Raw genomic sequence first — 22,698 nt, forward strand, 5'->3', positions numbered from 1 at the left:
GCTATAGTGCTCTGTGTTTGAGTGAACCCTTTAGTTGGCTATAGTGCTCTGTGTTTGAGTGAACCCTTTAGTTGGCTATGGACGAAGTGCTCTGTGTTTGAGTGAACCCTTTAGTTTGCTATAGTGCTCTGTGTTTGAGTGAACCCTTTAGTTGGCTGTGGACGAAGTGCTCTGTGTTTGAGTGAACCCTTTAGTTGGCTATAGTGCTCTGTGTTTGAGTGAACCCTTTAGTTGGCTATAGTGCTCTGTGTTTGAGTGAACCCTTTAGTTGGCTATAGTGCTCTGTGTTTGAGTGAACCCTTTAGTTGGCTATAGTGCTCTGTGTTTGAGTGAACCCTTTAGTTGGCTATAGTGCTCTGTGTTTGAGTGAACCCTTTAGTTGGCTATAGTGCTCTGTGTTTGAGTGAACCCTTTAGTTGGCTATAGTGCTCTGTGTTTGAGTGAACCCTTTAGTTGGCTATAGTGCTCTGTGTTTGAGTGAACCCTTTAGTTGGCTATAGTGCTCTGTGTTTGAGTGAACCCTTTAGTTGGCTATAGTGCTGTGTTTGAGTGAACCCTTTAGTTGGCTATAGTGCTCTGTGTTTGAGTGAACCCTTTAGTTGGCTATAGTGCTCTGTGTTTGAGTGAACCCTTTAGTTGGCTATAGTGCTCTGTGTTTGAGTGAACCCTTTAGTTGGCTATAGTGCTCTGTGTTTGAGTGAACCCTTTAGTTGGCTATAGTGCTCTGTGTTTGAGTGAACCCTTTAGTTGGCTATAGTGCTCTGTGTTTGAGTGAACCCTTTAGTTGGCTATAGTGCTCTGTGTTTGAGTGAACCCTTTAGTTGGCTATAGTGCTCTGTGTTTGAGTGAACCCTTTAGTTGGCTATAGTGCTCTGTGTTTGAGTGAACCCTTTAGTTGGCTATAGTGCTCTGTGTTTGAGTGAACCCTTTAGTTGGCTATAGTGCTCTGTGTTTGAGTGAACCCTTTAGTTGGCTATAGTGCTCTGTGTTTGAGTGAACCCTTTAGTTGGCTATAGTGCTCTGTGTTTGAGTGAACCCTTTAGTTGGCTATAGTGCTCTGTGTTTGAGTGAACCCTTTAGTTGGCTATAGTGCTCTGTGTTTGAGTGAACCCTTTAGTTGGCTATAGTGCTCTGTGTTTGAGTGAACCCTTTAGTTGGCTATAGTGCTCTGTGTTTGAGTGAACCCTTTAGTTGGCTATAGTGCTCTGTGTTTGAGTGAACCCTTTAGTTGGCTATAGTGCTCTGTGTTTGAGTGAACCCTTTAGGCTGAACAGATTTCCAATAGTTGTCAAATGACTCTTTCCCCCAGCGTGCACCAGCTGGCGAGAGATCGACTAATGAATCAATTAGTTATCACCACGGTCCATCCCGATTGATCTCTGGCTCAGGCCCAAGTTGGGCTCAGATAAAGACGACGTCCATTAACGCCAGCAGTTCAGGTTGATGAGCTTTTAAAGACTTTCGGTAATTAGAGTTACCTCCCGTCCGGTTCTACTACTTGACTATACATCGTTGTTGGTATTTTGGGTTTAGAATCATCTAACGGGGGGGGGGGGGGACGACGACATTGGTGACGTTTGTCTCGCGTGAGTCTGCACACATCGATACATTGGTACAACTAGCTATATGTAGCTCCCCGCTTCTCTTACACATAGACCCCCCCTCCACAAACACAGATTGCTACACACAGACCCCCCCCCACACACACAGACACCCCCCACACACAGATTGCTACACACAGACCCCCCACACACAGACAGCGCCCCCCACACACAAATCGCTACACACAGACCCCTAACACAGATTGCTACACACAGACCCCCCACACACAGGTCGCTACAGACCCCCCCCACACACACAGATTGCTACACAGACACCCCCCACACACACAGACACCCCCCCTCACACACAGATTGCTACACACATACCCCACACACACACAGATTGCTACACACAGACCCCCACACACAGACTGCTACACACAGACCCCCCCCCACACACAGATTGCTACACACAGACCCCCCCACACACAGATTGCTACACACAGACCCCCCCCCCCCCACACACACACAGATTGCTTCACACAGACCCCCCCCACACACAGATTGCTACACACAGACACACACACAGATTGCTACACACAGACGAATCCTGTTATTTAATATCTCTTGTTTTCTTTAGTCCGTCATTAAATCTTGTCGTTCAGCTGTTTCCCCCCGGTCTTTATTGGACGTCAATCGTCAGATCGATACCACCATGTTCGATCTGGTGTCACGTGGGTCTTGTGTCTTTCTTCTCCTCTACTCTAGTCTCACAATCATTCATGGGCTCTATCACGTCCAGCGCTGTACGTGGTTGGTGTCACTTGTAGCTGTACATGGCTGTTGTCACGATCAGCTGTACATGGTTGTTGTCACGTTCAGCTGTACATGGCTGTTGTCACGTTCAGCTGTTGTCACGTTCAGCTGTACATGGCTGTTGTCACGTTCAGCTGTACATGGCTGTTGTCACGTTCAGCTGTACATGGCTGTTGTCACGTTCAGCTGTTGTCACGTTCAGCTGTACATGGCTGTTGTCACGTTCAGCTGTACATGGCTGTTGTCACGTTCAGCTGTACATGGCTGTTGTCACGTTCAGCTGTACATGGTTGTTGTCACGTTCAGCTGTACGTGGCTGTTGTCACGTCCAGCTGTACATGGCTGTTGTCACGTTCAGCTGTACATGGCTGTTGTCACGTTCAGCTGTACATGGCTGTTGTCACGTTCAGCTGTACATGGCTGTTGTCACGTTCAGCTGTACATGGCTGTTGTCACGTTCAGCTGTACATGGCTGTTGTCACGTCCAGCTGTACATGGCTGTTGTCACGTTCAGCTGTTGTCACGTTCAGCTGTACATGGCTGTTGTCACGTTCAGCTGTACATGGCTGTTGTCACGTTCAGCTGTACATGGCTGTTGTCACGTTCAGCTGTACATGGCTGTTGTCACGTTCAGCTGTACATGGTTGTTGTCACGTCCAGCTGCCGTAATGGTCAGCCTGACCTTTGACTGCCGTCTAACCAGTAGACAAGTTTATCCCAGACAGACAGACGCCTCCAGAGAGAGACGTAACAACCTGACCTCAGCTTTCACAAACATGGCCGATTGTTTTCAAAAATAGCATCTGGCACTATCAGAAGTGGGGCTACTGTAGGGCGCTGATTACACGGGCTACTGTAGGGCGCTGATTACACGGGCTACTGTAGGCCGCTGATTACACGGGCTACTGTAGGGCGCTGATTACACGGGCTACTCTAGGGCGCTGATTACACGGGCTACTGTAGGGTGCTGATTACACGGGCTACTCTAGGGCGCTGATTACACGGGCTACTGTAGGGCGCTGATTACACGGGCTACTGTAGGGCGCTGATTACACGGGCACCTGTTTCAGGATGTTACACGGACTTTATAAAACACTGGATAGATAGTTGAACTAGGGTGGGTCGGGTCTAGGGAAGTGTTTTATGGGACCTTTCATACAGATGTCAACATTTTCCAAATGGGGTCAATGTCAACATTTGATAAACGGGGTCAATGTCAACATTTTACAACTGTGGTCAATGTCAACATTTGACAACTGTGATCAATGTCAACATTTGACAACTGTGATCAATGTCAACATTTGACAAACGGGGTCAATGTCAACATTTGACAAACGGGGTCAATGTCAACATTTGAAAAACGGGGTCAATGTCAACATTTGTAAAACGGGGTCAATGTCAACATTTGACAACTGTGGTCAATGTCAACATTTGACAAACGGGGTCAATGTCAACATTTGAAAAACGGGGTCAATGTCAACATTTGAAAAACGGGGTCAATGTCAACATTTGACAAATGGGATCAATGTCAACATTTGACAAATGGGATCAATGTTGGGGGGGGGGGGGGTAAGTCAGTGGTGGGTTAAGGAAGCGGCCTCTCTTGGAATTTTTAAGCCCCCCCCCACCTCTAATAATTGATACCACTTTTTAACTTCATCGGATCGTGCACAGATTGTATGATACAAGTGACATTTCAATGACGTCTTGATTGTTGATCAGCTATACAGCAAGCCCGGGGTGTTTTCTCATTGCTGAGTAGGGTGAATTTTGGGGGGGGGGGGGGGCGTCGAGAATGTTTGTTTGATCTTTCCACTGGTGTTCTGGTAGTATTCGTGTCAGGTAAAGCCCGGTCATATTGGATGAGTGTGTATGTATGTTGTCGACCAAAGAACTTGCCTACATTAGAACCACGCCTGATTAACCCGTAATGAAGCAGCTGTGGCCGAGCCACATGTTGTGATCAAGTATTTCACTTCAACAAGTATTGAACCTTTCCACGCCAACTACTGCTAGCTGAGATTACAACTACTGCAAGCTCAGCTTTTTATGTTCGACTCCCAACCTTGGTATGTAACCTGTTTGTCTTATGACAAGTCCTTTTCTCCGGTCTCTACCGTTTGAGCAATGTGTACGGTCATCTAAACATTATATCACGTATGTCGAGACAGGGGGGAGGGGTAGATTTTGTACGATGTATTAGGTGGGGTGGGGAATGTGACGTATCATTGAGAATCAAAGAAACATCTACATAGAAAATCGCTTTGTGGACTCAAAGTCAGTAAGTTCAGTAAGATAAATAAAACTAGGAAGGCTGTGGAGTACATTGAAACAGAGGGGGGGGGGGTGCGGACCGCACCGGGTGACACCATTTAGGGGGGTGACACCAAGGCAAAAATTAGTAAAATATATAGAGAAAAATTTGAGGGGGGGGAGGTGCAAATCGAAAGTTCGACGCACCGGGTGACACCCGACCTCGCTACGCCACTGCATTGAAATACTTTTGAAATGGATGAAACACATCTGAATATAAGTATGTCTTTACTTACCGGGGGTGGGGGGGGGTGGTCGGCAATATCTTTCATACAGTATGTGGAGGGGGGGGTGTTCTGTAGTCTGGGGGAGGGAGGCAGTGTTTCGTACTGTGTGTGTGTGGGGGGGGGGGGGTGTTCCGTAGTGGGTAAACGGAAAAAAAGTCACAGGAAAAAAAAACACAGAAAAAAAGTCACAGTTTTTGCTAGGAAAAAAAGTCACAGAAAAAAAGTCACAGTGGAAAAATTTTATCGGAAAAAAAGTCACAGAAATAAAGTCACAGAAAAAAAGTCACAAAAATAGTTTTAGAAATATTTTGATTTATTTGTTAAGAATTGTAAAATTGTGTATGTTTATTGTTGTGGGTTGTATTTTATGATGGCATAAATTATTTATAGACGTTAAAAGCATTATGGTTTATAACAATTGTAAGTAAAAATACTCTTAGATAATTTACACAACAATCTCAACATTTCTCACGTATTTAGTTAAATACGCGGTAGAAAAGTTAATTATAAAAGAAATTTAGGCAAATTTAGCCGTAGGCTATTCTCTGGTCGGCCTCTCCTCAGTAGGCATTGTCCGAACATATTTTGTGTTTTTGACGTCATGCGTCAATGACCGCCTTTGAACCTTGTCGGCTTTCTGTTTTGATCCTATGTTTTGTTATGTAATGAGCGTGATAAATGTGGGCAGTAAAGGTGGTTGAACTAAGCATACCTATTGTTGCCATGAGTTGAGGGCAGCAAGTCAGATGAACTTACCATTTCACGGTAATTTAATATTGGTATTTAAAAAAAAACACGATGAAAACGTGGACTTCGGAGCATTCTATTAAATGATACTGATCTTAAGTTTAACATAATTACAATCTACATACTTCATACTAAGTATTTTTAGATTAATTATAAAAATTCCTATGCGTATACAGCCTACACACATTACATTACACTTAATTAATCCTAAGTTAATTTGCACTCTCTAAATATTTAATACATAAAAGTATTAACAAATATCATGCAAATATATATTTGTGACTTTTTTTCCTGTGACTTTTTTTCCTGTGACTTTTTTTCCTGTGACTTTTTTTCTGTGTTTTTTTTTCCTGTGTTTTTTTTTCCTGTGACTTTTTTTCCTACAATCCCGTAGTGTGGGGACACACGTGCTAGGCAGACGACCCGTGTGGGGGGGGGGGGCGATCATTGCAGACGTACTTAAGTTGATCTCTCAGACGTTGAGATTCTCATTTCCTGTTCTAAATGGCACTTCCTGTTTGAGTGTAGAGTAAGGCTTAGGTCAAGGGTCAAATGCGCCACGGTCAGCTGACCACACCATTGAACAAGGTTATATAACACTGTCTTTGGTCGTCATCTTTTCCCTACAGAACCCAGAACACACGAACTCTTAACACTGTCTTCGCTTCTCCCCAGTATAATTTTTAAAACTGTGACCGTTTAAATTTAGCGCACATATTATAACACGAACGTCAGTTGTATAAGTATAACCTTAGGGTTGGTAAGGAGACGAGTAGCTCCCTTTCTGGCCTCACAGTCCACGGGGCAATAGAAGTAGAGTTCACCTGTTTCTTTAGCCTCGACATATGAAAGGGTAGTGTGGTCAGCACTATGCCTAGCCGCCTTTACTTTCCTCAACATGATTCAGGTACCCATCCTCACGGGCGCCCTACAATGGCGTGTAGAAATATTATACAACCTATGGAGCCAGTGGGGAAAGTCCCATTGTGTGTTAAGGTATGTGGGGGACCCCAAGTTGCTGCTGATGTGTGGTGGCATATTGAGGAGGAGGAGGAGCACGTCAAAAAAAAAAGGGGGGGGGGTAGTTATTTGGCCTAGCTTGGGTTTGTTGGATGTTCAGTTGTGTGTATGTATAAATATTATTATGGATAGATCGATATATTAGCCTAATTTTAAAAGTTATGTCTTTGTTGTTGATTTGTAAGTCGGCTTCAAAGGGTTTTATTTGGTGAAATGTCGGCTTTCTTTGATCTTATTGAAACGATTGTAGACACAACAACAAGAATGGAGTTAACCAGTGTATACTGTATTTTATTATCCGAGTCCTAACGTCTAACAGCTTTTTACAATTCGTTGAAGTCTAGTGGGAATGCGGGACCATCAGGGTGTTGTAGGACTATTGTAACCTATTGGCTAGAGAAATCCTGCTGTCTAGACGCCTCAGTGCCGATGTTTAGAATAACCTACACACATTGGAATTGTATCTTTGGTATTGTCGTGTTTACTGCAAACAGAGTACGTTCAAACCAAAAAGTTGACAGACAACACAAGTACCTGAGTCCGGGGGGGGGGGGGGGTAATAGAAACCATCCTGCCTTTGATCTCCCGCCTAATATTATTTCCTCCGACGATAATTTGCTGTGATCAAACTTGCTAACGGGACGTCCATTTCGTACCAGTATCGACCTTATACAGCTGTTCGATTGGGTGATCGATTGTGTGATCGATTGGGTGATCGATTGGGTGATCGATTGGGTGATCGATTGGGTGATCGATTGGGTGATCGATTGGGACGAGAGGGATTCAATCAGCCAGGTGGTGGACGTGATTGAACGTGTGACGTCATTAGCCGTTACTGTCCCGGGTACAATGTGTGACGTCATTAGCCGTTACTGTCCCGGGTACAATGTGTGACGTCATTAGCCGTTACTGTCCCGGGTACAATGTGTGACGTCATTAGCCGTTACTGTCCCGGGTACAATGTGTGACGTCAGCAAGAATCGCAGGTACATCTCTATCAATAACATTCTCTCTTACATCCGCCCTGCACAGCTTGATATAAAGTTAATTAATTCCTAATTGCCATTTCGTCAAATAAACATCACGTGTGTGTAGTAATTAAATGAGGGCACGATTAGTTTTCTTGTTAAAATGAACGAAACTCCCAGTAGATTAGATGTATTCATTAAGATAAGAAATATCTCATTATCTCTCATGAAACGGTAATTTGTAAATCAATCTGTAGTGGGCTTTTTAAATACAATTTTAGACTTCTCAAAGGTCAATCACGTTGCATATTTTAGCATTAATTTTTATATCGTGGGTGTATTGATTAATTAAAGTTTTGGAAACACAATAAGATCTTAATCTAACCCCCCCCCCTCCCCTTTAACTGCTGTCCCATCCCTACCCCCACCACTGCTGCCCTACCCCACCACTGCTGCCCTACCCACCACTTCTGCCCTACCCCCACCACTGCTGCCCTACCCCCACCACTTATGCCCTACCCCCACAATTGGGGGTTAAGCATGTTTTGTTAAGCATGCAATAAGTTGTGCGAGACCGCCTTACATACGGCTGCAGTAGACTAGAATCTATATTTAGATGAGCCATTCGTTTGATAGAATCTACATTATTGTACAGATGAGCCGTTCGTTTGATAGATTCTACATTATTACTTAGATGGTCGTTTGATAGATTCTACATTATTACTTAGATGGTCGTTTGATAGATTCTACATTATTACTTAGATGGTCGTTTGATAGATTCTACATTATTACTTAGATGGTCGTTTGATAGATTCTACATTATTACTTAGATGGTCGTTTGATAGATTCTACATTATTACTTAGATGGTCGTTTGATAGATTCTACATTATTACTTAGATGGTCGTTTGATAGATTCTACATTATTACTTAGATGGTCGTTTGATAGATTCTACATTATTACTTAGATGGTCGTTTGATAGATTCTACATTATTACTTAGATGGTCGTTTGATAGATTCTACATTATTACTTAGATGGTCGTTTGATAGATTCTACATTATTACTTAGATGGTCGTTTGATAGATTCTACATTATTACTTAGATGGTCGTTTGATTGATGTGCGGATTGTTCATATTTTATTATCTGCTAACCACGTGATATATTTGGTAACAGGTGGCATGAAAACAAACCAATCCATTTATACATACACACACGTATATATCCTCTGGACACAAATGTACACCACAAACTGTATTTCTGTCTTCAGTCCATAACAAGACATAGACAGCTGTCTGTGATATAAAATTGAAGAAGTCATAACCAGCTTTTTCTCACACTGAGCTAGTGGTCAGGGGAGAGTGTTTGGTTGTTTAAACTGACCAAAAGAGCGGTTCTGAGCTGCGCTAATTAACGCTGGCCAAATGAGAGTAGATTGGCTGCACTAATTAGCGCCAGCCAGGCGGTGAGAAAGAAAGGCTGAGAGCAGCACTTGAGACGGCCTAATCTGGTGCCCGTGGGGGGGGGGGGGGGGCGACCGTTGTTCATTCATTAGAAGCCGTGTGACCTCACCAGATAAAGTATGTTGGGTCCAGCACGTGGTGGTGTGACCACGTGATAACCTGCAGGGTGAAGGTGATTGGTTTGTCGCCACCGTCACGCTGGCACGACGTGTCGTCTGCTCCATGTCTGCTCCGGGTATTGTGGTGTTGTGTTCTCAGGATCCGTGTGATCTCGTGTTGTGTTAGGGGACTTAATCGTGCTGCAACCCTTCACGTTTTCGTTGTGGAGATATTTTGTCTTAAGAAGGGGGATAACTCAGTTGTTGTCAATGATTCAAAAGTGCACTACAAACTTGTCGTTTTTTCACTGACTGAAAGGTTTCATCGATGTTTTTTTTGGTAATATTTTAAAAACTTGGTAGGCCCTACTGCTTGACTTACTTTTCCCAAGACAAACTACCCCACCTAATAACCAAAACCACCCTTTATAAAACCACCCATTAGTTATAAAACCACCCATTAATTATAAACCACCCATTAATTATAAAACCACCCATTTACTATAAAACCACCCATTAATTATAAAACCACCCATTTACTATAAAACCACCCATTAATTATAAAACCAACTATTATTTATAAAACCAACTATTAATTATAAAACCACTCATTAATTATAAAACCACCCATTTACTATAAAACCACCTATTAATTATATAACCACCCATTAATTATAAAACCACTCATTAATTATAGTCACCCATTAATTATTAAACCACCCATTGTAAAATCCAACCATTAATTATAAAACCACCCATTAACTATACAACCACGGTAAGTGAAGATTGATGTACCCGCCTACAATTGACCTACTATCTATCGTCTGTGCTACAAGTATTGACCTACAATCTATCATCTGTGCTACAAGTATTGACCTACAATCTATCATCTGTGCTACAAGTATTGACCTACAATCTATCGTCTGCTACAAGTATTGACCTACAATCTATCGACTGTGCTACAAGTATTGACCTACAATCTATCGACTGTGCTACAAGTATTGACCTACAATCTATCGTCTGTGCTACAAGTATTGACCTACAATCTATCGTCTGCTACAAGTATTGACCTACAATCTATCATCTGTGCTACAAGTATTGACCTACAATATATCGTCTGCTACAAGTATTGACCTACAATCTATCGTCTGTGCTACAAGTATTGACCTACAATCTATCGTCTGTGCTATCTTATGAGCGAGCCATAAAGAACTGGTTTATGATAGTGTGGATGGATCGAAGTAGATGGTCTTGTTGTGTCAGTCAGAGATCTACCATGTCTTGAGAGGAGCTAAGGTTTAGCTCTCAGAGAATGTCGTGTCAGTCAGAGATCTACCATGTCTTGAGAGGAGCTAAGGTTTAGCTCTCAGAGAATGTCGTGTCAGTCAGAGATCTACCATGTCTTGAGAGGAGCTAAGGTTTAGCTCTCAGAGAATGTAGTGCCAGTCAGTGGTCTACCACGTCTTTAGAGGAGCTAATGTTTAGCTCTCAGACAATGTCGTGTCAGTGGTCTACCATGTCTTGAGAGGAGCTAAGGTTTAGCTTTCAGACAATGTTGAGTAGTTGGCATGAAGAACTAAGGGCGTAGCCACACATTCGCCTTCCCCACCTAACGTAAAATAATTATAGTGTTTACCAAATAAATAGGACTGCTAACTTAATTTGAACTAAGTATCCTACGTTATCTTGTGTCGTCTCCCCCCCCCCCCCCCTTAACCACCAATAGAGTTTACCGTCTTTGTTATAGCCCGCGGATGTGAATGACGTCATGAAGTCCGGGGGGGGGGGGGGGTTGAACTCGCTATGGCTGGTGTTTATTAAAAGTTTCCTTGACTGCATCAGACAACTTCCGGCGCTGACGTCATCAGGAGGTTAAACCATGCCACAAATCTTGCACTCTCAGCGTCTGCCGCGTCTATCGTGTCAGTGGACCAAACCACAGTAGAGTAATTTTTTAGTCGCCCCCCCCCCCCCCCGCACCCCCAGAGAAAAGTCTGGAACAGAGGCGTAGCGACTCTTCCCGGCGCCCGGGGACAAACTTTTCGATTTGCACCCCCCCCCTCAAACTTTCGATTTGCACCCCCCCCCCTCGAGATTTCGATTTGCACCCCCCCCTCAAACTTTCGATTTGCACCCCCCCCCCTCGAGATTTCGATTTGCACCCCCCCCCCTCAAACTTTCGATTTGCACCCCCCACCTCGAGATTTTGATTTGCACACCCCCCCCCTCAAACTTTCAATTTGCACCCCCCTCAACCTTTCAATTTATTTTTCCAACCCATTTTGGCGCCCCCTAAGCTCGGCGCCCGGGGACATATGTCCCCCCCGCCCCCCCCCCCCCCCTCGCTACGCTACTGGTCTGGAAGAAACACTGTGCTATTCAGTCATACAATCGTATTGAACTGCCTGGAGGAGTTAGTCGACTTTATTGTAGCTATATATTTAAATGAAGTGACATTTTGTCACGGTGACACTAGTAATGTCACGTGGACATGTATAAAAAAAACTTTTTTTCTTTATTAACTTAATTGTATCAATGTAATGGGCGGCGTGGCCTAGCGGTAAACCGCCAGACTACTAACCCGAACGTCTAGAGTTGGGATCCACCGAGGAAAAATTTAATTCAAAACACTGAAAATGGAGTATGTTTTTCTCGTGCTGATTTGTAATTGACGCATACAACGCTCTGTCATGGACACGGTATTTTTAGCCTGGCGAGGTTAGGTCTAGTTACGGTTCACTGATGAACTGGTTCTGCCTAGCTGACGTCATATCCGGTTGTCCTGGCATGGTTTTGATGACAAGAAACATGTTAGTGTCGTCTGCTGTAGTGCATCTCAGGGCACACACGGGCAGTGCTTCATTCTTCAGGTGGGGCTACCTCTTTAGGTGGGACCTACCCCTTTAAGTGGGACCTTCCTCTTTAGGTGGGACCTACCTCTGCATGCGTGTCGAACTTTTTCATGTCTCTGTTTTTTCTGTCAAGCATCTAGTATTGGTCCTCTTTCAGCCCCCCCCCCTCCCGTTAATATTCTCAATTGTTTATTTATCGTGGTTCAACCCCCCCCCCCCTTCCCCTTTCCAATTCTTCTCGTCAACTTCAACACGAACATAGTCTGGTCAAACATGATTGACCTTTTGATAGGACTTTACGTAGGTTAGTCACGTGACTAAATTAGTTTTATAGTTGGTGTATATTTAAAAAAATGTCTACGTATGTAGTACGGTGTGTCAGGGCCATAGATCTGTACGGGGTTACACAACCCAGCTGTGTGGACACGTCAGCAACAACATCCACCCCACGGCCTCAACATTCACCCCCCCCCCCACACCACCCACTACTACCGCACATCCACTCTCCCCACCCAGACGACACATGAAACATATTCCAGTGGCCTTATGTTGTGAGTACAATCAGGTCAACACGTGCTGTGGTGAGCTCCCTTTAGTCTGTCTGCTTGTGTTTCTTGTCTTGGTGTGAGAAGATCATTTCAAGACACGGCTGGGTCAAGTAGCGCACGTGTTGATGGTAGTCTTCTGGTGTCTTGTTGATGGTAGTCTTCTGGTGTCTTGTTGATGGTAGCCTTCTGGTGTCTTGTTGATGGTAGCCTCCTGTCTGTTGATGGTAGCCTCCTGTCTGTTGATGGTAGCCTCCTGGTGTCTTGTTGATGGTAGCCTCCTGGTGTCTTGTTGATGGTAGCCTCCTGTCTTGTTGATGGTAGCCTCCTGGTGTCTTGTTGATGGTAGCCTCATGGTGTCTTGTTGATGGTAGCCTCATGGTGTCTTGTTGATGGTAGCCTCCTGTCTTGTTGATGGTAGCCTCATGGTGTCTTGTTGATGGTAGTCTCCTGTCTTGTTGATGGTAGCCTCATGGTGTCTTGTTGATGGTAGCCTCATGGTGTCTTGTTGATGGTAGCCTCCTGGTGTCTTGTTGATGGTAGCCTCATGGTGTCTTGTTGATGGTAGCCTTCTGGTGTCTTGTTGATGGTAGTCTCCTGTCTTGTTGATGGTAGCCTCCTGGTGTCTTGTTGATGGTAGCCTCTTGGTGTCTTGTTGATGGTAGCCTCTTGGTGTCTTGTTGATGGTAGCCTCTTGGTGTCTTGTTGATGGTAGCCTCCTGTCTTGTTGATGGTAGCCTCCTGTCTTGTTGATGGTAGCCTCCTGGTGTCTTGTTGATGGTAGCCTCTTGGTGTCTTGTTGATGGTAGCCTCCTGTCTGTTGATGGTAGCCTCCTGGTGTCTTGTTGATGGTAGCCGCCTGGTGTCTTGTTGATGGTAGCCTCCTGGTGTCTTGTTGATGGTAGCCTCCTGTCTGTTGATATTCGCGATGATTGGGTTGGTAGCCGTCACTGAATGATCGTATTGGTAGCCCTTAGTGAATGCTGTCTTGATGTTCCTACATATGTGTACCAAAAGCCCAGTTGTATCCTGATGTTCCGATCCGTGTGTGGATGTCCTAATGATTGTGCTATTCCCCATGATTGAAGGGAACTATTCAAATGTCGGATTGAGAGGAAACAAGAAGAACTCGACATAGACGCTCCCCATCTTCCTGACGTCAGTCCGCCAATCAAAATGTTCCTCAGGTACGTAATAGCACTCCTTGTCTCAACTTTGATTGGCCAATTTAAAATTCGATGTTTTCCACATTAGATCCTTTCATTCATGACACACGATATAAATCCAACTCGGCACGTGCAGATTATGTTTTGCTTCAACGCCTTCTCCCCCCCCCTCCCCACTCCGGGGCTCTACACCTGTCGTGTAACTACCTGGGTGGGGGGTATATCTACACCAGAAACCACCTAGCAGCCCCCCCCCCCCACATAGAAATGAGAACGTAGAATCATTAGCGGGTGTCAATCCTAGTAGATGATCCGTGTGTTTGTTTCAGACAGCCCCCCCCCCATACGTCACAACCCACCTAATTATTGTAGTCAGGGTCCGTTGCTCTATCTCCACATAACCCATCTCACATTGACCCGTCAGAGAAAACTCCGGAAGTGATGTAGATGGTTTGTTTACGTGTGCTCCCTACTCACCAAATGTCACGTGTTTTATTGCTCTCGGCACAAGATTTAGACGAGTTCTCGCTCTGTTCGAACAGATCCCCTAGGGCAGGGGTTCTCAAACTCTTACCCTGGTACACTGGAGAGTTTGTGGCCTAACTCAAATGTTAGGGTGGCCCAATATCTTGCTGAACCAAAATCCACTACAACTCCCAAGTGTGTCACTGTGGATGATAGTGTGATCCTCTACTAATGACAAAAATGGGAATGTTTGTTTATGGTATGAAAATAGCAACGGAGGTTGGTGATGGGATGGTGCTGTCATTGACACAATAGAAAATGTAATCACTATTGTTTTAGATGGATTGTCTGTGGGTAAGACCAACAGATGTGCCCCCCTCCACCTCCCCCACCAACAACTGAAACTGTCTACCTACCCCATGACCAACATAGATGTATCCACCCCCCCCCACCACCAACTGAAACTGTCTACCTACCCCATGACCAACAGAGATGTGTCCACCCCCTCATCCCCCCCCCCACCAACTGAAACTGTCTACCTATCCCACGACCAACAGAGATGTGTCCACCCCCCCCCATGTCCAACAGAGATGTGTCCACCCCTCACCACCCCCCCTCCCCCCCACCAACCGAAAGTGTCTACCTACCCCATGACCAACAGAGATGTGTCCACCCCCTCACCCCCCCCCCCCCACCAACAACTTAAACTCCCCCACCTACCCCTATGACCAACAGAGATGTGTTTACATCTGACCAAATAAACTCGACTGACGGCCTACAATGTGGCAGGTAGATTTAAACATCCGGGTCTGCTCTCTTGGGAGTCCGTGCTGATTGGCATGTGCGTCTTGTGTGCATGTTATGTGCGTGTCCAGAGGCGTTGCGGGGGCGGGGCGGGGGTTGCCGGCCACACCGGTGACACCATTTAAGGGGGTGACACCAAGGCAAAAAAATTGACAAATTTTCAATGCTTTTTTGCCTGTCACATTAATAATTTTTAGTACAAATTTAGGAAAACTATAGATATATACTTTGTTTCTGGAAGGGGGGGGGGGGACGACACCACGAAGTGTCGCACCGGGTGATACCCGACCTAGCGTGTCATATGCGTGTTGTGTGCGTGTCACATGCTTGTTTTGTGCGTGTTGTATCCGTGTTGTCGTGTGAGTGAGTGGTAGAGAGAAATTGTCGTAGTTTCCGAGTTGCCCTCATGATCCTCAGATGGTGGGGCTGCTGGTACAAGATTTCTCTCGGCTAGTCCTGGAACTGAGTCACCCACTTCTGGTGCAACGATTTGTTTTCTTATGTTCTGGATGAATTCATTTCTGACGAAAACGCAAGATTAGAAATGAGTCATTAAAATAATTTAAAGATTTCCATATTGAACAGCTTAACGGGACTTAGGTGTGCTGGTGTTTAGAGTTATGGTCGCCAGCTACTTAATCGGGAAAAACCAAGTGTTGAAATGTATGAATCTGTGAGCAGTCAATTTTTTTCCTTATTGTAGTTGTCGCCTTGAGAGAAGTGTGCTTTATTTTAGTGCAATTAAAATCTTTCAATTCTCAAAGTTTTTAAAGTAGTTCAACTCTTGTGAAATGTTTGAGCCAATTAAAATCCTTCAATTCTCAAAGTTTTTAAAGTAGCTCAACTCTTGTGAAATGTCTGAGCCAATTAAAATCTTTCAATTCTCAAAGTTTTTAAAGTAGTTCAACTCTTGTGAAATGTTTGAGCCAATTAAAATCCTTCAATTCTCAAAGTTTTTAAAGTAGTTCAACTCTTGTGAAATGTTTGAACCAATTAAAATCCTTCAATTCTCAAAGTTTTTAAAGTAGTTCAACTCTTGTGAAATGTTTGAGCCAATTAAAATCCTTCAATTCTCAAAGTTTTTAAAGTAGTTCAACTCTTGTGAAATGTTTGAGCCAATTAAAATCCTTCAATTCTCAAAGTTTTTAAAGTAGTTCAACTCTTGTGAAATGTTTGAGCCAATTAAAATCCTTCAATTCTCAAAGTTTTTAAAGTAGTTCAACTCTTGTGAAATGTCTGAGCCAATTAAAATCTTTCAATTCTCAAAGTTTTTAAAGTAGTTCAACTCTTGTGAAATGTTTGAGCCAATTAAAATCCTTCAATTCTCAAAGTTTTTAAAGTAGTTCAACTCTTGTGAAATGTTTGAGCCAATTAAAATCCTTCAATTCTCAAAAGTTTTTAAAGTAGTTCAACTCTTGTGAAATGTTTGAGCCAATTAAAATCTTTCAATTCTCAAAGTTTTTAAAGTAGTTCAACTCTTGTGAAATGTTTGAGCCAATTAAAATCTTTCAATTCTCAAAGTTTTTAAAGTAGTTCAACTCTTGTGAAATGTTTGAGCCAATTAAAATATTGTTATTATTAAAGTTTTTAAAGTAGTTCAACTCTTGTGAAATGTTTGAGCCAATTAAAATCTTTCAATTCTCAAAGTTTTTAAAGTAGTTCAACTCTTGTGAAATGTTTGAGCCAATTAAAATCCTTCAATTCTCAAAGTTTTTAAAGTAGTTCAACTCTTGTGAAATGTTTGAGCCAATTAAAATCCTTCAATTCTCAAAGTTTTTAAAGTAGTTCAACTCTTGTGAAATGTTTGAGCCAATTAAAATCCTTCAATTCTCAAAGTTTTTAAAGTAGTTCAACTCTTGTGAAATGTTTGAGCCAATTAAAATCTTTCAATTCTCAAAGTTTTTAAAGTAGTTCAACTCTTGTGAAATGTTTGAGCCAATTAAAATCTTTCAATTCTCAAAGTTTTTAAAGTAGTTCAACTCTTGTGAAATGTTTGAGCCAATTAAAATCCTTCAATTCTCAAAGTTTTTAAAGTAGTTCAACTCTTGTGAAATGTTTGAGCCAATTAAAATCTTTCAATTCTCAAAGTTTTTAAAGTAGTTCAACTCTTGTGAAATGTTTGAGCCAATTAAAATCCTTCAATTCTCAAAGTTTTTAAAGTAGTTCAACTCTTGTGAAATGTCTGAGCCAATTAAAATCTTTCAATTCTCAAAGTTTTTAAAGTAGTTCAACTCTTGTGAAATGTCTGAGCCAATTAAAATCTTTCAATTCTCAAAGTTTTTAAAGTAGTTCAACTCTTGTGAAATGTTTGAGCCAATTAAAATCTTTCAATTCTCAAAGTTTTTAAAGTAGTTTAACTCTTGTGAAATGTCTGAGCCAACTCCAGACTGTAGAAACTGAATATTTATTGAGGCTCGCCCACATACGTCTACACCAGCTGCAACTTGTTTTATAATCCGCCAGTAATTACATTTCTTGATCTAATCAACCGTGGGGTAACAGCGGTATCACAGGTTTTCTGGGGTTTGTTGGGGTTAAAGTAGGTTTTGTAGGTTTTGTTGAGGTTTAAGTAAGTTTATTGGGTTTTGTTGGTGCTTAAGTAGGTTTTGTGGTGTTTGCTTGTTCTGGTGTTAAACTATTAGTTGCGAGAGTTTTGTGTATAACGTCACAAAATGGACAGCTCTGAAACCTCGTCCCAGGGATATCAGGACGTCTGTGCGCTAACACAACAAGGGCCGGGGGGTCCACACACCTACTGTAAGGGCGGGGGTCCACACACCTACTGTAAGGGCCGGGGTCCACACACCTACCCACACACCTACTGTAAGGGCCGAGGTCCACACACCTACTGTAAGGGCCGGGGTCCACACACCTACTGTAAAGGCCGGGGTCCACACACCTACTGTAAGGGCCGGGGTCCACACACCTACTGTAAAGGCCGGGGTCCACACACCTACTGTAAGGGCCGGGGTCCACACACCTACTGTAAGGGCCGGGGTCCACACACCTACTGTAAGGGCCGGGGTCCACACACCTACTGTAAAGGCCGGGGGGGGGGGGGGTCCACACACCTACTGCAAGGGCCGGGGTCCACACACCTACTGTAAGGGCCGGGGGGTCAACACACCTACCCTAAGGGCCGGGGGGGGGGGTCCACACACCTACTGTAAGGGCCGGGGTCCCCAGACCAACACTAGCTAGGGACATGCGAACTTATTTTTGATGACGTGGCAAAAAAATTATTAACCAATCCAATCGCCATTGCCACAAACAATCCTCCAGTCGTTCGAGCCCATCAACTGGTCATAAAATGTTTGACGTTTAATGTAGGCCGTCTCATGTCTTTGTTGTCGTCCTCTGGTAGATCTATAAACTTTCAGATGGGTAAACTAGGTCCATGTGCTATATGGTGTGGTGGGTGGGTGGGGAGAATGTCACGACAAAGGAATGTCTATTATTGGCCTGTCTTACAACCAAATGTTTTCCCGTTTTTGGAAGACATGTTTCAAGTTATTTTTAAAGTCTATTATCGCGGAGATAATAACTACACATCCAGTGCAGATAGCAATTTATAGTCGTCAACAATAGTTTGACGTCGTCGAGCAGCGCATTGGGCGTAGGGTTACATAATTCAATACGCGCACCGTTTTATTAGGGCGAATTGTGGGCGGTGCTTTCCCCTGTTTTGGTCTATTTTTAGCGGCCGGCGCAGAATAAAACGTGTATAAATGAACGGATAGCCCCACATGCGTGCTGGCAGCGTAAGTTGAGTCTGGTGACTTTGTTTTGTTTTCGTGGGCACATTCCGCGTCTAGCACATTCATAAATCTTCAAATCTCGGCCAAATGCTGGGGGGAAAAGTTATAGAAAAAAAATTCAAGGAGAAGCTGTACATTTTACAAGTGTAGTTGTCTGACTTTGTTTCGGACGGTGTGAGCTTGTAACACGGTATTGTATAGCTTAACGGTTAACGTGATACACTTGTTTTCTGGGACCTGATCCATTTGATCACGTGACTTGACATCAAGAACTCTGTAATGAAAGAACGAGCAGTTACATACACATTGCCGTAAGTTTTGCTCCAGTCTTGTATGGTTTACCATTTCATAGGTTACTACTTCATAGTCTACTATTTGTTGCAACTTAGACCGACGTCGTAGACTTATGGGACATAGGTCTACATCTACCTGTGTCAACATTTACTTTCATCTACCCTCTCCTTACCTCATGTTGTGAGGTGTGGTACACTGGTGTATTGGGGAGGGGGTGCGGTTCACTGGTGTATTGAGGGGTGCGGTACAGTTGTGTATTGGGTAGTGTGTAGTGAGGTGCGGTACAGTGTTGTGTTGTGAGGTGCAGTACAGTGGTGTATTGAGTAGTGTGTTGTGAGATGCAGTACAGTGGTGTATTGAGTAGTGTGTTGTGAGGTGCGGTACAGTGGTGTGTTGAGTAGTGTGTTGTGAGGTGCGGTACAGTGGTGTATTGAGTAGTGTGTTGTGAGGTGCGGTACAGTGGTGTGTTGAGTAGTGTGTTGTGAGGTGCGGTACAGTGGTGTATTGAGTAGTGTGTTGTGAGGTGCGGTACAGTGGTGTATTGAGTAGTGTGTTGTGAGGTGCGGTACAGTGGTGTGTTGTGAGGTGTGGTACAGTGGTGTGTTGAGTAGTGTGTTGTGAGGTGTGGTACAGTGGTGTGTTGAGTAGTGTGTTGTGAGGTGCGGTACAGTGATGTGTTGTGAGGTGCGGTACAGTGGTGTGGTGTGAGGTGCGGTACACGACACAACCAAGCCCAAGCTCTGCTACTGTATGACACCCAAAATATCGTGACTTGTTTACCGAGCGAATAATCTCCCCTTGTAAGACCACCCCCTATTGCTCCAGTCATAAAGTGCGCTGGTTGCGTCATGAAAAAAGGCTTACGGTTCCTGGATCAAGCCGAGCCTGTTCTTATAGCCCGCTTCTCTAGTCAATGGGCGGGGTGTGTTGGTGAATCTGTGGGTGACGGGTCAACTTGCCTGCGACACACAACCTTCACTAGGTGGGTCGACCCTGTGAAAGTTTGCCTACATTTGTGTGGTGTTGTTCTGGTGGTGTTGGACCCTTGTCTGCCAGCCAACCTTAACATTGCTGCTTGGTTCGTTCATAGGGACGATTCAGTTAAACACCTTATTACTTAAAATACGTGGGATTTCATAGAGTTGATTTAAAAACAATCTCGCGAGTCACGTAAGTTTAGCTATAGACAAACTAGAAGTTTAAATAAAATACTTAAAAAAAACTTTTTAAAAAACCACGTTTTTCTTGTGGACTAAAAAGTAGAAAATAAATTTTCATACATTTGATGACAAAAAACGTGGGTACGTTCACCATCAAATTTCCCGACCCATCTGCCCGACCCACGTTTTTTGTCATCAAATGTATGAAAATTTATTTTCTACTTTTTAGTCCACAAGAAAAACGTGGTTTTTTAAAAAGTTTTTTTTAAGTATTTTATTTTCTCCTTTTTAGTCCGTTGCTACACATGAAAAACGTGGTTTTTAAAAAAGTTTTTTATATAGTTTATTTTCTACTTTATCTAATGACTTGATTAAGTATGAATTGACTAAGTGTTTATAAATACACGGACTAAAAAAATCTTGAGCGCCCAGGATTCGAACCTGGGTTGTCGCGGCCACAACGCGCAGTACTAACCACTATACGATCACGGCCAGCGCGCTCACATCGATTGGGGCCGAAGTAACTGTGTCAACAAGCCTCCAGTCTTGTCGGTATCTTTAGAAATCATGTCCTCAATTTTATGGTCCTTTGGGCGTAATTAAATTAAGCTAATTACGGTCTCTAATTGCTAGTTTTTATGATTGCATCTGAAATTGTTAGGCGAAAGTAACCTGCATGCCAAATTTCAGATCTATAGAGCAATCAGAAGTGGGCTAATTTTCGATGTCAATTTTAACAACAAACACATCCACGCGAAGCTGAGTTAATAAAAACGTGTTAAAAACTAATCATACAGAGTTCAGATGTTACTAAAGGTAAAGTGGTCATGTGTTAGATGATCAAGTTACACGTCAAAACTCATTTTTTGGTGTAAACATTTTGTCTAGTTTCTAGTTGTATGAGGGCAGTGTGAGATCATCACTGTCTAGAAAAGTACACCCAAGCGCTGCAGATATAGGCCTAAGTATTAGCCCTCTATCTTATGTGCTAGATATATTAATCTACTATTCTTCCTACTACACTACTTAATGTATATGATAGACTGATACAACATATGTAATTCTGTCAATGTTGCAGTTAGCATTTCAGATAGAGCTAATCTTGTTTTATGTGATACAACATTATACATAAAAGCTAATCTTGTTTTATGTGATACATCATAGATAAAAGCTAATCTTGTTTTATGTAAAACAACATTATACATAAAAGCTAGTCTTGTTTTATGTGATACAACATTATACATAAAAGCTAATCTTGTTTTATGTGATACAACATTATAGATAAAAGCTAATCTTGTTTTATGTGATACAACATTATAGATAAAAGCTAATCTTGTTTTATGTGATACAACATTATAGATAAAGAGTGAGATACATGAACACTGACAAACACTTAAGCACTGCCAGCCGTACATGTTTAACTAATTTGTTCCATCCTGTCTTCTCCAGGGAGTGGAACATGACGCTGAATAAAATCTGTTGTATTGGTGCTGGGTATGTGGGTGGGCCATCTTGTGCTGTCATTGCCCACAAATGTCCTAACCTCCAGGTGACTGTGGTTGACCAGAGCAGTGAGAGGATAGCCCAGTGGAACTCTGACAACCTGCCCATCTTTGAGGTGGGTGTTGGGCAGTTTACATTTTTAGAATTAAGGATGTGATAGTCATAGCTGTATCAACTTTTAACTAAGTGAAAAACACTATTGTGTACAAGAAATTATGGTCCACATGTACAAGAAATTCTGGTCCATATGTACAAGAAATTATGGTCCATATGTACAAGAAATTCTGGTCCATATGTACAAGAAATTATGGTCCCGTGATGTCTATATTTTTTTTAGCCAAAGCTGGACGAGGTGGTGAAGGCATGCAGGGGCCGCAACTTGTTTTTCTCTACTGATGTTGAGAAGGGAATCAGGGAGGCGGAGTTAATCTTCATTTGTGTCAACACACCCACAAAAACTTTTGGCTGGGGAAAGGTGAGGTCTCACTTGGCTTATCATTTCCTTGTGTTTTGTTTCATCTAAATTTCTTCATCCTTCATGTAGCTTCACTTTTTATTTGACAGGGGAGGGCAGCAGACTTGAAATACATTGAATCAGCCGCCAGAAGAATTGCAGAAGTGGCACAGAATAACAAAATTGTGGTAGAGAAAAGTACAGTCCCAGTGAAAGCAGCAGAAAGTATTGCCAATATTTTGTCCGCCAATGTCAAGCCTGGGGTCAGGTATCAGGTACACCAGCTGTTTTGTTTGCATGCTTTTGTTTTACTTGCTTCCTCTGTCTGTTGTACTTATGTCTGTCCTCTGTCGTCGTGGATTGGAACTGGCGAGCAAAATTCAGACCATTTCTAACCAACCAATTTCTCTTAAACTTGGCACACTGGTCAAGACCTGATGACAATGCAATTTGACATCAAATTTGACTTTATTGGGTGCTTAATTAATTTTTAGAGAATTAATTAA

General features: G+C 43.0%; 1 protein-coding gene across 7 annotated transcripts in view; it reads left to right on the forward strand.

Annotated features, from left to right (window-relative positions):
- LOC131944549 (UDP-glucose 6-dehydrogenase) overlaps positions 1 to 22,698 on the forward strand; it is a 35,192-nt gene that overhangs the window by 7,666 nt on the left and 4,828 nt on the right. Inside the window, exons 1-5 of one of the 7 annotated variants that reach the window (XM_059305225.1) lie at positions 9,294 to 9,531; positions 13,677 to 13,775; positions 21,685 to 21,853; positions 22,076 to 22,213; positions 22,303 to 22,467. In XM_059305225.1, coding sequence (XP_059161208.1) covers positions 13,765 to 13,775; positions 21,685 to 21,853; positions 22,076 to 22,213; positions 22,303 to 22,467 — 483 coding nt within the window. In that variant the 5' untranslated portion in view covers positions 9,294 to 9,531; positions 13,677 to 13,764. The other 6 variants (XM_059305226.1, XM_059305224.1, XM_059305223.1 and 3 more) reach the window with 6 other exon arrangements.

This window comes from Physella acuta, unplaced genomic scaffold (genome assembly GCF_028476545.2).
Source record: "Physella acuta isolate Inbredline_101_S28 unplaced genomic scaffold, ASM2847654v3 ptg000497l, whole genome shotgun sequence".
NCBI lineage: Eukaryota > Metazoa > Mollusca > Gastropoda > Physidae > Physella > Physella acuta.